Source organism: Gobio gobio (assembly GCF_949357685.1).
Source record: "Gobio gobio genome assembly, chromosome: 11".
Lineage (NCBI taxonomy): Eukaryota > Metazoa > Chordata > Actinopteri > Cypriniformes > Gobionidae > Gobio > Gobio gobio.
Window position 1 is genome coordinate 43,887,684 of NC_137104.1, and position 12,869 is coordinate 43,900,552.

A 12,869-nucleotide genomic window follows, 5' to 3' on the forward strand; every position below is an offset into this window, starting at 1 on the left:
CAGAAAGTGTAAGATGAAACGAGTAAGAAGAGTTGCTGAAGTTTTATATATATATATATATATATATATATATATATATATATATATATATATATATATATATATATATATATATATATATATATATATATATATATATATATATATATATATATATATATATAATATCCCCATCAAAGTGTGTATCTAGTCAATATATAAGCACATATATATATATATGTGCTAAAATAGCTGAAACTTCAGACTCGGAAATGAGTATCCTTCCGTTTTTATTTACATAATGTCCTCCCTGTTGGAAAATCCCACTTAAAAACACCTACAAGTTTAAGTGGGATTTTCCAGCGTGGATGACATTATGTAAATAAAAAGCCTAAATAATAAGCAGGAAGGAAACTAATTTCCAAGTCCAAGTAATTGTGTGCCTTCAATATAAATAAAAACAACAACTCCCGTGTTATGCATTAATCCTTACAAGTTTTTTTTTTTGCATCTCAAGGTTTTTAAGCATTTTAAGACATTTAATATGTATACTTTCATCAAACCAACAACTAGCCTAATTTGTTTTTAATTCATCAATGTCAGAAAAATAAGTATTTATTATTTTATGAAAATTACTACCTGTAATGTTAACAAAACATGCTTTTTTTCTTCATATAATGGGTAAAGTGTTGACGAAAAAGATGCGTTTTAGCCGTTTCTTGAAAATGGCTAAAGACTCAGCTAAAGCTACTCGGTTTAGGCGGGTCATTCACCAGCAGAGAACAGTCCAGGTAAGTGTCCGTGAAAGTTATTGTTTTATTTTATTTTATTTATTTATTTATTTTGCAATAATGCGTCAGTCAAATTGATTACAAAAGTATTTTGAAATTGCAAATTGTTAATATTCTCAACTTCACCCACCTACTCGCCTCGGCTGCCCCTCCCTTTAGTTCCCATTGGTTGATACAATTTCAGGATCGACCAGCTGTTTCTTGTTTTCCCATAACGCGATTGGTCCGAACGACCTGTCGATCAACGGGACTTTGACAGATGACTCCGCCCCCGTCACCGCTACCCTAATACTGACAGGCTACTGTACCCTTTTGTGAGCGCCGATTGGCTGATGGCGCTGGTTGTCAAGGCTTAGTGCTTCATTCACCATTTTGCGAATGTAGAGTACCCTGGAACCTCAACGGCTGGACTTTTTCTCATTTGCGGAAGAAAAACATTCTTTGCAAACCCTTTCTCGGGGATTCCATGGCTTTATAGGCTTGGTTTTCGCATCGACACCATTTCGACGGCACTGTAAATATTCACGGGGTGAGTTGAAACCTTTCATCTGCAGTACTGCAGTGATCTGCCTATATATTTAATGCTGTGTTTTGCCTTTACGTCGCGGATCTATCTACAATGTTTCGCTGTCAGTTTATTTTTTCTTAGTGGATTGTATAAAATGGCGGAGTAAGCATTTTAACATACACACACACACACACACACACACACACACATTGAAAGGGAGGGGTGGAGGTGCACAGTCAGCCTAAAAACTTTTTTTCCTGAAAATATTTGCGTGACACTACAGTTACAGCTTCAACAAACTGCTTTTGTCTATTCGTTTACCTTTCAGGGACTGTCACTTCTTAAATCCATAGTTCTTCACATAATGATAAGGCGACTGTTGTCTTATTTAAACTTGACTACATTATATTAACATTTTCAGTTGCATTCAGTACATTTGATTCGGATGTTTTCATATTTATAGCCTATAGGCACATATGTGTGGAAGATTGGCTTTTGTTTTTGTGGAAAATGTAAATATTATGGCCACCGTCGCCCTCGATTCAGGAGCCTGAGGGAGACGGGAAACTGCTCTGCGGCCTTGTGTTATGGAGGAGGCCTACGCCACTCGACTGTGTCGTAGGTGGTTGTAAGCGTAGAGTAGGGCACTACGACCAATAAAAGCGCTTGACACAGATACGGCGGTGTACTACTCAGCAAAACTTTCGCAAGTCGACGACAGCAGCACCACTGTTGATGGGAAACAGGGCTTTTGCTTTGTTTCAGTGCATTTGTGTTCATGTAGACTCTTGCTGTTGCATAGGAACATTTATTATTGTGCATTTGGCTAGTCATTATAAGATTGAGTTGTTAAAATTATTTGAAGGGTCAGTGAGTGCAGTGAGCAAACAAAGCTAAATGATTGTTTAGTGTATTGCAAAAGAACTTTATTTATTTTTTGCCAATTCTAAAAGTTTCGCACAGAACCTTTTGAGAAATATTTATTTACACTGAATTGATTTATGTATTTTCACAGATGTTTCACCCAAAGCATTCAAGGTATACGTTTAAGCAGTTCCTGGGTATCAAACACCATGGTTTTGCTAGTGCCATCTTCTACAATTTGCGTTACAAAATCATTAAGGTTATACACGAGATTCCCTACACGAAGCAGGTCACCACCAATGTTGCCAGGTCGGCGATTTCCAGCCCAAAAGCTCTCCAAACCCGCCCAAAACATTCACTTCCAAAAGATTGTGATAGAATTCTATTGTCACAACAACCAAGATTTATAAGGACCATTTACTTCCTCAACTAAAAATGAATGAATTTCCCTGCCAGGAGAACAATACAACAGGGAAACGGATCAAAACATGGCAAATACAGTAAAAGAAAATGAGCAAAAATGACAAAAAATGTGTACAAAAAAACTTTAACCATTGCACACCATAAAAGCCGAAAATTTGTCATTCATGTGAATGACGATAATAATAATGCGCTTTAAAGGGGTAGTTCACCCAAAAATGAACATTCTGTCATCATTTATTCACCCTGAACTGAAGCTGTTCTAAACCTGTATGAATTTCTTTCCTCTGCTGAACACAAAAGAAGATATTTTGAAGAATATGGGTAACCAAAGAGGGGGAAAAAATACTATAAAATATCTTAGTTTGTGTTGAGCAGAGGAAATAAATTCATACAGGTTTGGAACAGCTTCAGGGTGAGTAAATTATGACATATTTTTTTCATTTTTGGGTGAGCTATCCCTTTAATGAAAACTGAACTACAGTACATCTTTGTAGAACATAACACAGAACTTTGCTGTCAAAACTGATTGATTGTTGATTCCAACCTCTTACAGCAGCCGTCGGGGGCGAGTATACCAGAGTGCAGGCTGGTTTAAAAGTCGCAGAAGTCCTAGTCAGGCCAGAGTGCACATGACAATGGACAAGAGTAGTCCCATATATTTTTTATATTCACTTAAATTTCAATTAAGTGAAATTAACTCTGTGCTTTCAGAGTTCCAGTTATATTTACAAAGAGCATTCAAGTCATATACCACCACTTGTGTAATCCACGTTTTGAGAGTTGGGTCACTTATACAGCTACAAGTTCAAAATCTGATCCGTTATCATGCTAAAAACCTGTCACTCGTGAATCATCACATCTATTGCTCTTGACTGGCTAAAAGTGGGCTTGTCGGCGATGTCAACAACAACACCAGGGGTGCTTCTCAATATCCCTCCTCGTCTCCTCGCTCCTCCATCCTCCATCCTATGACCCGGAAACCGACCGTGCTCAGCCATCTTGTAGGACATCTCAATTCTCTAATTGCATCGCGAGGATCGAGGAGGCTTCCTGAGGAGTCATGAGCTTGGATACACAGGTGTATCCTTTGCGGTAGTGTTTTATCGACTAAACGTGACGTGTGCATTAATTCTCCTTCCCCTTCACATCTTGCCACAGTTTATTCATTATTTTATTATTATGTTTACATGTACAAGACACAAATGTATGTCAAATAACAAGATAAGACGCGAGGATAGGAAGCTAGGAAAGGAAACGAGAATGCACAAATAAGAATTGAGAAGCACCCCAGGCTGACTCTACACTGTGGGCGTGTGTGTTTAGTAACGTCATCATGATGACTGATTGGACAGTAAAGGCGCATTTGGGTTTTGTTTGTTAACCAATTAGCCAATAAAATTTAAATGTTTGAAAACTGCAACACTGCCCCCAAACCAGCCCAAATTTTGACCACCCACCTAAACCAATTTTTACCCATGCAATCAAATTCAAAACCACCTAATTGTGTGGAAATCCGGTTTGAATATCCTTAACCACTCCCCTCCAACCTGTCCAAACAGAATTGGGGGCATATACACGACACCGTTTTCAACAAAAAACTGAAGACCTTTAATGCATTTTGGCCGGTCATTTACACGACAACGGCGTTTTGGGGGCCTGAAAACGCAAACCTTTGAAAACGGGTTGCAAAGTGCACGTTTTTGAAAGCCATTATCGTCTCCATGCAAAGTACACAAATGTTTTTGAAAACAGTGACATCATACACATGTATATTTTTCAGTCTAAAGGCGCGTAGTGTTTCTTTTTACATAGTGACTGGCAACTACGGGCCTGGCATGCATAACACAGCATTTTTTGTCGTTTTTGAGGATCGTTTAAAAAAAACAAAAAAAACACGTAAAAACCTTTCTGTTTTTAGTACATCACTGTTGTGTAAACGTACCCTAAGGATGACTTTTAGAGGTCAAGTGACCACTTTGATCCAAAAACCCGAGGTCCAACCCAAGACCTGGGGCCAGTTGCATAAACCTAGCCACTATGTTAAGACTGTGTCTTCAAGTCCCAGTGAACCGGAAGTTACAACTGATTTTATTTCAGTGCTGTGACGTATTTCCAAGTGAAACGGAATATTGAATAGAGGGCAGGGTTTTACTTCAGCGCTCCTCTTCTCCATCTCTCGCTCATAGCAGACTAACGGTTGGAGGGGAGTGGTTTAGGATATTCAAACCCAAGCCGTCAAACTGCCGTCACCGGAAAGGGAACGCCATTCCAGACCGGAAGTTACTTTTCAGATTTTGATTAAAGATTACCATTGAACATTTTTTTTTCTGTGTATTAACTTGCACAGATTAATTGTTCACCCTAAGAACTGTAATGTGTGCTAACAAAGTAAATAAGATTTAAGAACTAGTTTGACCAACTTGCTGTTAACCGAGAGGTGATTAGCTTTACATTTACAAATCTGATTAGACCAGTGTACCTTTTTATGTAACTGACTGAAATTAGGACCAGTTTGTGAAAAGAATTAGATGACTAACTTTTAAGACTAGCCTAAGCAGTATGCAGTTGGCCACTGACCAGGTTTGGGTACAAAACTTTGACGAGGACATGGGTTGGGTCTGATATTAGTAGCCTCGGGTCACTGGTAATTTTAAATAAATGTGCTATGTGTCAGTCCGAGCTTCTATGTGTAAATTTCCAATTTCCTCAATGTGCATGTTGCATCAGTAGTTAGTTCTTCGTATAAACTGCGATACCCAAGGCAATCGAGAGAATGAGTGCGGGGCTTTGCTTATTAATATTAAAGGAACACTCCACTTTTTTTGAAAATAAGCTCATTTTACAAGTCCCCTAGAGTGAAATAGTTGAGTTTTATCTCGATCTTTGTATCTGGCGGTAGCACTTTTAGCATAGCTTAGCATACATCATTGATTCTGATCAGTCTATTAGCATCTCATTAAAAAAAATGACCAAAGACAATTTCAATATTTTTCCTATTTAAAACTTGACTCTTCTACAGTTACATCGTGTGCTAAGACCAACTGAAAATGAAAAGTTGCGATTTTCTACACCTATATGGCTAGGAACTACTTTCTCATTCCTGCGTAATAGTCGCGGATCTTCGCGGTCGTACCATGGCTGCAGCGGCGCAATGATTAGTTGGTATTCTGTGAAACATGGTGGTAGTATACACCTTCGACTTACTATCACAGCCCTTTACAACACACAGAACCATGGCTAATCACACAGGTAAATCCACAACACAATTTGTCGGCTGCAAGCCTGAAACTTTCTCTGCAACTACACAAACTTAGTGCCGGTCACATTGAAAGTTACCTAGCTGGGGGCTACTTTCAGGCGCTGCGTAATATCATTGCGCTGCTGCAGCCATTGTACGGCCGCGAAGATCCGCGACTATTTCGCAGGAATGAGAAAGTAGTTCCTAGCCATATAGGTGTAGAAAATCGCAACTTTTCATTTTCAGTTGGTCTTAGCACACGATGTAACTGTAGAAGAGTCAAGTTTTAAATAGGAAAAATATTGAAAGTGTCTTTGGTCATTTTTTGAATGAGATGCTAATGGCCTGATCAGAATCAATGATGTATGCTAAGCTATGCTAAAAGTGCTACCGCCAGATACAAAGATCGGCTGAATGGATTCAAAAACGGTAAAACTCAACTATTTAACTCTAGGGGACTTGTAAAATGAGCCTATTTTCAAAAAAAGTGGAGTGTTCCTTTAACAATCATATAAACCTCCTTGATATACTGTATGATGTGCAACATAAAGCTTGTGAGCAGCTTATCTGCTTGGAATTGCTCGCCTAAGCAGAAAAGCGATGTACTGTTGCTAGATAGCGATATCAGATACACTGAAAACCATCTAAATGCAGTTGATGTCAAACTAATCAACTAAATCAAACTAAATCAACAAAAAATAAACCATAACTGTATTTCGATGTTTTTCCAGATAAACTATTTGTGAAAATCCATGGAAAACATCCATATTTTGACAAATTATAGGATACATCGATTGTTTGGCAACATGGCTTGGGTCTCGGGTCTAATTTTCTTGGGTCGATATTTCTTTTTTAGAAACAAATTCATGCATGTCCGGTTCGGTCAGATGTGATTAGGGAAAATTCAGTTAGGTACAGATCTCAGGACCCAGGAAGACCTTTAATGAGTTGAGTAAAAATAAATAAACAAACAAATAAATAAATTAATGTTGAGTGATGTCAGTATAAAACCCAATCCAGTGGTACTATTGAGACAAAAACTGGGTACAGCTTGAAATAGAATCTTTCATTATTTAGGCCTACACTTTGTGTTATCTTGCACTGGAATAGTTTAGTGACCCAAAAACTATACCTCCCTACATGCCCAGGCAAGTCTTAGTAAAGTGTTTTATGATATAATTTTCTTACTGAAGGTAATATACTGGATATCAGATTTGCATATTGCCTGCAAACTTTTCTTACAGTGCAAATGGCAGTGTGGTTACTGTGGTTTGCTCACAAGAATGGGACAGTTTTGCACTGCGGACCTATAATGATCTGTTACATCTTCATCAATTCGAGCATGCATTGGTTCATCAAAAGAGGTCATTCATGTCCTGACCTTTCACCATAATATAAATTAGATCCTTAATGTAATGAAAACCAGTCAGTCATGCTTTATAGTCATAAACCCTGCATGCAGTTTTTGAGATATTCAAAGCTTAAATTAAATCTCATTTGACTACACTGGATTATTTGTTATATATGGGGTGTATTTAAACTGGGTTGTAGCTCCATCTGAATGTCTAAATATATTTATGCAAACATAAATGTTGATAAAATATCTTGATTGGGTTTTAAACACAATCCACACTGTAAGTTTGGATGGTGAAGAAAATGGTGTTTTGGTAGGAGGAAAGAATGTGTAAGTAGTAATGTGTAAGGATGGTATTGTATATTGAGATGTTGTAGTGCTGTGACAGGAAGTGAGGACTGTAGGGGTGGATTGCCTTTGTAACGAATGTAAAAGGTCATTTGAAAGAGCGAGCGAGCGAGAGAGAGAGAGCCTTAGAGTCACAGAAATACCACTGAACAAGGAATTCCCCCGCCTCCTCCGATCCAGCCAAAAAACCAAAGTGTGTGTGTGACTTGTCTGGGCAAGCATTTTTCTTTGTATTCTGTCTTTGTCAAAGTTTTTAGTATTAAGTTGTGATATATCCAAGGCTATGGTATATAATATCACTCTTATGATGTTAGGTTAGGCACTAAACTAAAAACATCTCCTGCACTAACTAAATTATGCTGTATTCTATACTCCTTACTCTTTATATGGGGATTGTAGTTCTGAATAATTAACTGATCCATCTCATGTGCTGTGTTTCATTACAGGGTTTAAATAAAGAAGGAAAGGAGAGCGCAAACAGGAAGAGGCTTGTACAAGAACAGAAGAAAAAGAGAAGGGGCGGGATGCAAGAAGGAAACAGAGTGGAAGATATTGATAGGCTGGGACTTGCAGGAAATCAGGAGGATTAGAGACTCTTAGAGCAAAAAAAGATGAAGCCCCTTAAAAAGCAAGAAAGGCGGTCGCCCCCCTCCACTCGTGCCAAGGGAGTTAAGAAGAGGATGGCGGATAGTAGCCCACAGGAAGAGAAGACAGAAACCGAGGAAATGCCCCAAATTTCACCTACCTCTCCTAAGAGACATATATCCTCAAATTCTGACTCATCACAGGAAGGGCTTCTGAGAAGAAGTGGGTCTCCAGAAAAGGAGGGGATCCACAGTGATGGGGTCCTCAATATAGCAGTGGATTTCGGGAAGACGGATGAAGCAACCGGGAGCTCCAAGTCTGGTGGAACACAGAGTGACAGCAACAGTAGCACGACTAGTGCCAGCAATAGCCCTTCGTCTAATCGTAAGACGGCCACTTTTAAGGCCCGCGTGCCCAAGAAGAAGTACACTTCGGAGCACTGTGCTGGAAACCATGGCAACGCCAACACTCCCGGCACACCCCCACAAAGCAGCAGCAGCTCTCACAACAGTACTGGTGCTAACCAGGTCCCAGCTGCCTCTGCTGCACACACAGACCCACACAGTCAAAGCCAGCAGGCTGTGGACAGCTATGGACACAACAACATAATGGGACCCACAGGTAGAACTGCTGGTGAGTGTGGAGAGAAGGATGGGACGAGCATATCCAGCCCACAGCGTTGCTCCTCAACCGATACGGCCAGCGAACACTCGACTGACCTAGATGTAACAGCTTCAGGATGTGATTCTCACTCCAACTCCCAAAAGCCACAAGCACATAGCACAACACCCACACAGGAGAGCCTGTCATCTGGGTTAGCCGGAGTCCTTGCCAAAGGTCTTAAGAATCAGAGAGTTCTGGCCCGACAGGGTCCCAGATTAGGGGAAGGCTGGCCTCATGATCGGGGTCGGGGTTTGTCAGGAGTGTTTCGCACTGGCGTTGTACGGAGAGTTAGTGAGGCGCATGGGAGTGTGGAGGTGCAGCTAAATGGAGAAAAAAACATATGCAAGTACCCTTTTCGAGTGGCTACTGATTCTGTTGACCTCATTCTAGATGCGTCACCTCCTGGAGTGGCCCCGGTGGCTATAGGCACACAAGTCTGCGTCCCCTTTAGAGTAGGTGATGAGGGCAGCGAGGCAGCGCAACAGTGGTACAGAGAAGGTATAATCACTCAAGTAGATCAACATCCAGCTGTGTCTTTCCCATACCGTGTCCAGCTACGAGAGGATCTGTCTGATGAGAGAAATGAGAGGAGAGGTGTAGAGGATGATGGAAGAGCCATCAGTGCTCAGGCCGTTTGGGTATCACGACAAAATCTTCGCCTCCTGGTTCCACCTTGGGACCTAGAGCCACCTCAGCCAGCAGAGCCAGGGATTGATGGTAGGAGGGTAAGAGAACGAGAATGGGAGGAAAGAGAGGACATGGAGGTCTTTCGACTGACAGCTTTTAAAGTTCAGAGTTTGTTGCACCCTGTGACTGTACCTTTCACCTCACCCCATTCTTCGTCTTCTGCCATTAACACTGCCATCACGTCAGTACTCAGTGTAGCCCCAAACAGAGACTATGATCTTCACAGAGAGAAGGATCAGGAAAGAGAGCTGCATAGGCACTTAGAGAGAGAAAGGGAACAAGATCGAGAAAGGCACAAGCATCACCCTCTTCATCCATCCACCCCAGAGGAGGACATGGAGGTCAGCCGTTTCAGTCAGCTAAGGGATGGCGGCATCACTGCAGCAATGGGTAGCAAAGCTCTTGGGGTTTCTTCTCAGCATCGGCACATTCTTTCTAAACCAAGCTACCTCAGCCCCGGGAGAGGTCTTAGCACCCCAATTGCACCCCATCTGCCCCTTGCTCCTCACCCAAATCACCCCACTATGCTCCTGGGCCTAGATTCCGCCACAGGTGCTGCAGTCATCTCCACGCCCCAGCTTCCTCCATTGCCCCCAAGCTCTTCTCGAGGCTCCCTGGACAAGACCCCCAGCTCCAACTCGCATGGTGCATCAGGGGGCGGCTCTGGATCCTCATCCTCTTCATCACGTTCCCGCACACCCCTCACAGCCGCTCAACAGAAGTACAAGAAGGGCGATGTGGTATGCACCCCTACAGGCATCCGCAAGAAGTTCAACGGCAAGCAGTGGCGGAGACTGTGTTCACGTGAAGGCTGCTCGAAGGAGTCACAGCGCCGCGGCTACTGCTCACGGCATCTCTCCATGCGCACCAAGGAGATGGAAGCTGGGGGTGGGGTGGGCCGAGAAAGAAGTGGCGCCAGTAGCACGGGCACTCTCACACCTGACCTTCGTTTAGGTGGACGCACCAGCAGCGAGTATGACTGGGATGACAACTCACGGGACAGCAGTGAAGCAAGCAGTCGTGGCGGGGATTCTCGACCACGTCTGGTGATGACCTCTCTCATACCGCAAGAACTGCCACGTGAACTGTCCCGCTTTGACTTTGATGAGTGCGAGGCTGCAAATATGCTGGTCTCACTTGGCAGCTCTCGCTCATGCACGCCCTCTTTCTCACCCGTATCCAATCAGTCACCATTCTCCCCTGCGCCTTCCCCCTCACCCACACTATTTGGCTTCCGCCCAGCTAATTTCAGCCCCATCACAGCACCTTCACCTCTAACCCCTCGCCGCCCTCGCCACCTCAGTGGCACAAAGATCCCAGGCACCCCCAGCACAGAACGTGAGCGCCACATCTCTGGCATTGTGCCCACTTTTCAGACCAACCTGACGTTTACTGTGCCCATGAGCCCCAGTAAACGTAAGTTGGATGCCCCACCACCCCCGCTGCCCAGTGCATCAGACTATGTGAAATCTGATCCCCAACTCAATGATCCCAGCCTCAGCCTCAACGCAGCAGCATTCAGGGTTCTATCCCCCCAAAGCCAGCCTACTACCCCCTCTTCTCTCTCATTTGCTCGACAGAGGAGCGTCACAAGTCGACCCTCATCCTCTGCTGCCTCCACTCCACCCCCTATGCTGGTTTCTCCCACACCACCCTCACCCCTGCCTCAAGATCCCAGCTCACGTCGTATCGTTCCCCTACGCGATTCACCTGTCATTGTTCGTAACCCAGATGTACCACTGGCAAAATTCAGTGATGGTCCCCTGAGCCGTAGAGGAAGCTCACGCTCTAGGGAGCACAGCCAGCCTCCTCACCATGCTTTGGGTCTCCAGGCTCCTGTTCCCATTAATGGCGCCGCCACCAACGGAGCTGTTCTCCTGCGCAATCCTGCTCCCACCTTAGTCCTGGTGACCTCCTCTCAGTCATTGACACCTGTGGCTCCTGGACATCCCGCCCATTCAAATTCTTCCGCCTTAAATGTGTCCACCTCTAATTCAACCACTGGACCTGTTCTGGCAGTATCTGGCTCAGGAAGTAAAGAGCAAGAGAGAAAATCAGGTGGCCATGCAGATGCAGGTGGTGCTCTCCCACAGCCTGTGGCTTGCCATCCTTCACCCACCGCCCTGTTGCCCCTCATCCTGCCAGCCGAGTCCCCTCACCCTGCTCCTCGTAAAGATATCATCATGGGACGACCTGGCACTGGTAAGAGTCATAAAAGAAAAATAAAAGCCAATTAGAACACTAATTATTATTGATTATTACTAATTATTATTGATCACCATAGACATCCACAGAGTAATGGAATGTAAAATAATATATAAAAAAAGTGAGAGTGCTAACTTTTTATTATTTGTAGATTACCGTTCAAAAGCTTAGGGTATAATCAATATATATATATATATATATATATATATATATATATATATATATATATATATATATATATATATATATATATATATATATATATATATATATATATATATATATATATATATATATATTTAAAATAAGTTAAAGGGGTCATGAACTGCATTTTTTTTATTTTATAATGATCTCTGAGGTCCACTTAATGTTTTACATCGAAAAATTTAGAAGTAATAAGCTATTTTCTATCCTGTTTTTGACCCTCTCTTTCGAACACTCCGTTTTGATGGGCATGCCGCATTCAAGACTTGGAAGTAAACGCCCACTGCTATGATTGGGTAACAGTTTTGCATATTAAAATGAGTAAGTACTTGGAGTTGCTAGTTATAATTGACAAAGGATGACTTACGATGTTTCATGTAAATGGAATTATCAATGATTGTACTATCGTTTGTCGCCTTGTCGTTTTTATAGGCTATTCATAGTTCATCCTTTTCGATAAAGTGAAAAACGAATATATTGTCATTTGCAGTGTCGTGTTTTAAATAAAATGAAACGTGTTGTTAAATCTTACTGATGACAAAACAAGAACTTACTCACTGAAGCTAAAAATATTGATTACGTTTATATGTGCACCAATAATGCGACTATTTCTAATAATCAGAGTAAGGTCATAATCACAGTAACATGTTTACATGACATGAGCAGAACTCTTAATACAATTAAGGTGTTTACATGCCTGTTTATTGCGTATGCCACATAGTTTAATGCGATTATGGTTACTACGATTATGAGCTTAATCGCATTAGTTTGATTTAAAAGTATTGTGTTTACATGAGGTAAAGTTTAATCGCAATAGTGCCAAAATCCCATTATATTCGCATTATAAGGGTGCATGTAAACGCACTCATTGTTACTCACACTTGTGTGTTGCGACATTGCTGTCGGATCCAATATAGTCTGCACTGCATCATCTTTTATTTTCTCTGAAAAGCCTGCTTTGAACTTGTCTTGTTTATAAATGAATCTGCAGTAAAATGAAGCAAACAAACAAATAGTGTC

The 12,869-nt window shown here is 41.8% G+C and overlaps 1 protein-coding gene across 2 annotated transcripts in view; it reads left to right on the top strand.

The window, feature by feature from the left end:
- The first annotated feature begins 1,084 nt into the window (after positions 1-1,084).
- cica (capicua transcriptional repressor a) overlaps positions 1,085-12,869 on the top strand; it is a 37,621-nt gene continuing 25,836 nt past the window's right edge. For both annotated transcript variants that reach the window (XM_079830235.1, XM_079830234.1), the window contains exons 1-2: positions 1,085-1,299; positions 7,952-11,642. In XM_079830235.1, coding sequence (XP_079686361.1) covers positions 8,117-11,642 — 3,526 coding nt within the window. In that variant the 5' untranslated portion in view covers positions 1,085-1,299; positions 7,952-8,116. The remainder of the gene's footprint in view (positions 1,300-7,951; positions 11,643-12,869) is intronic.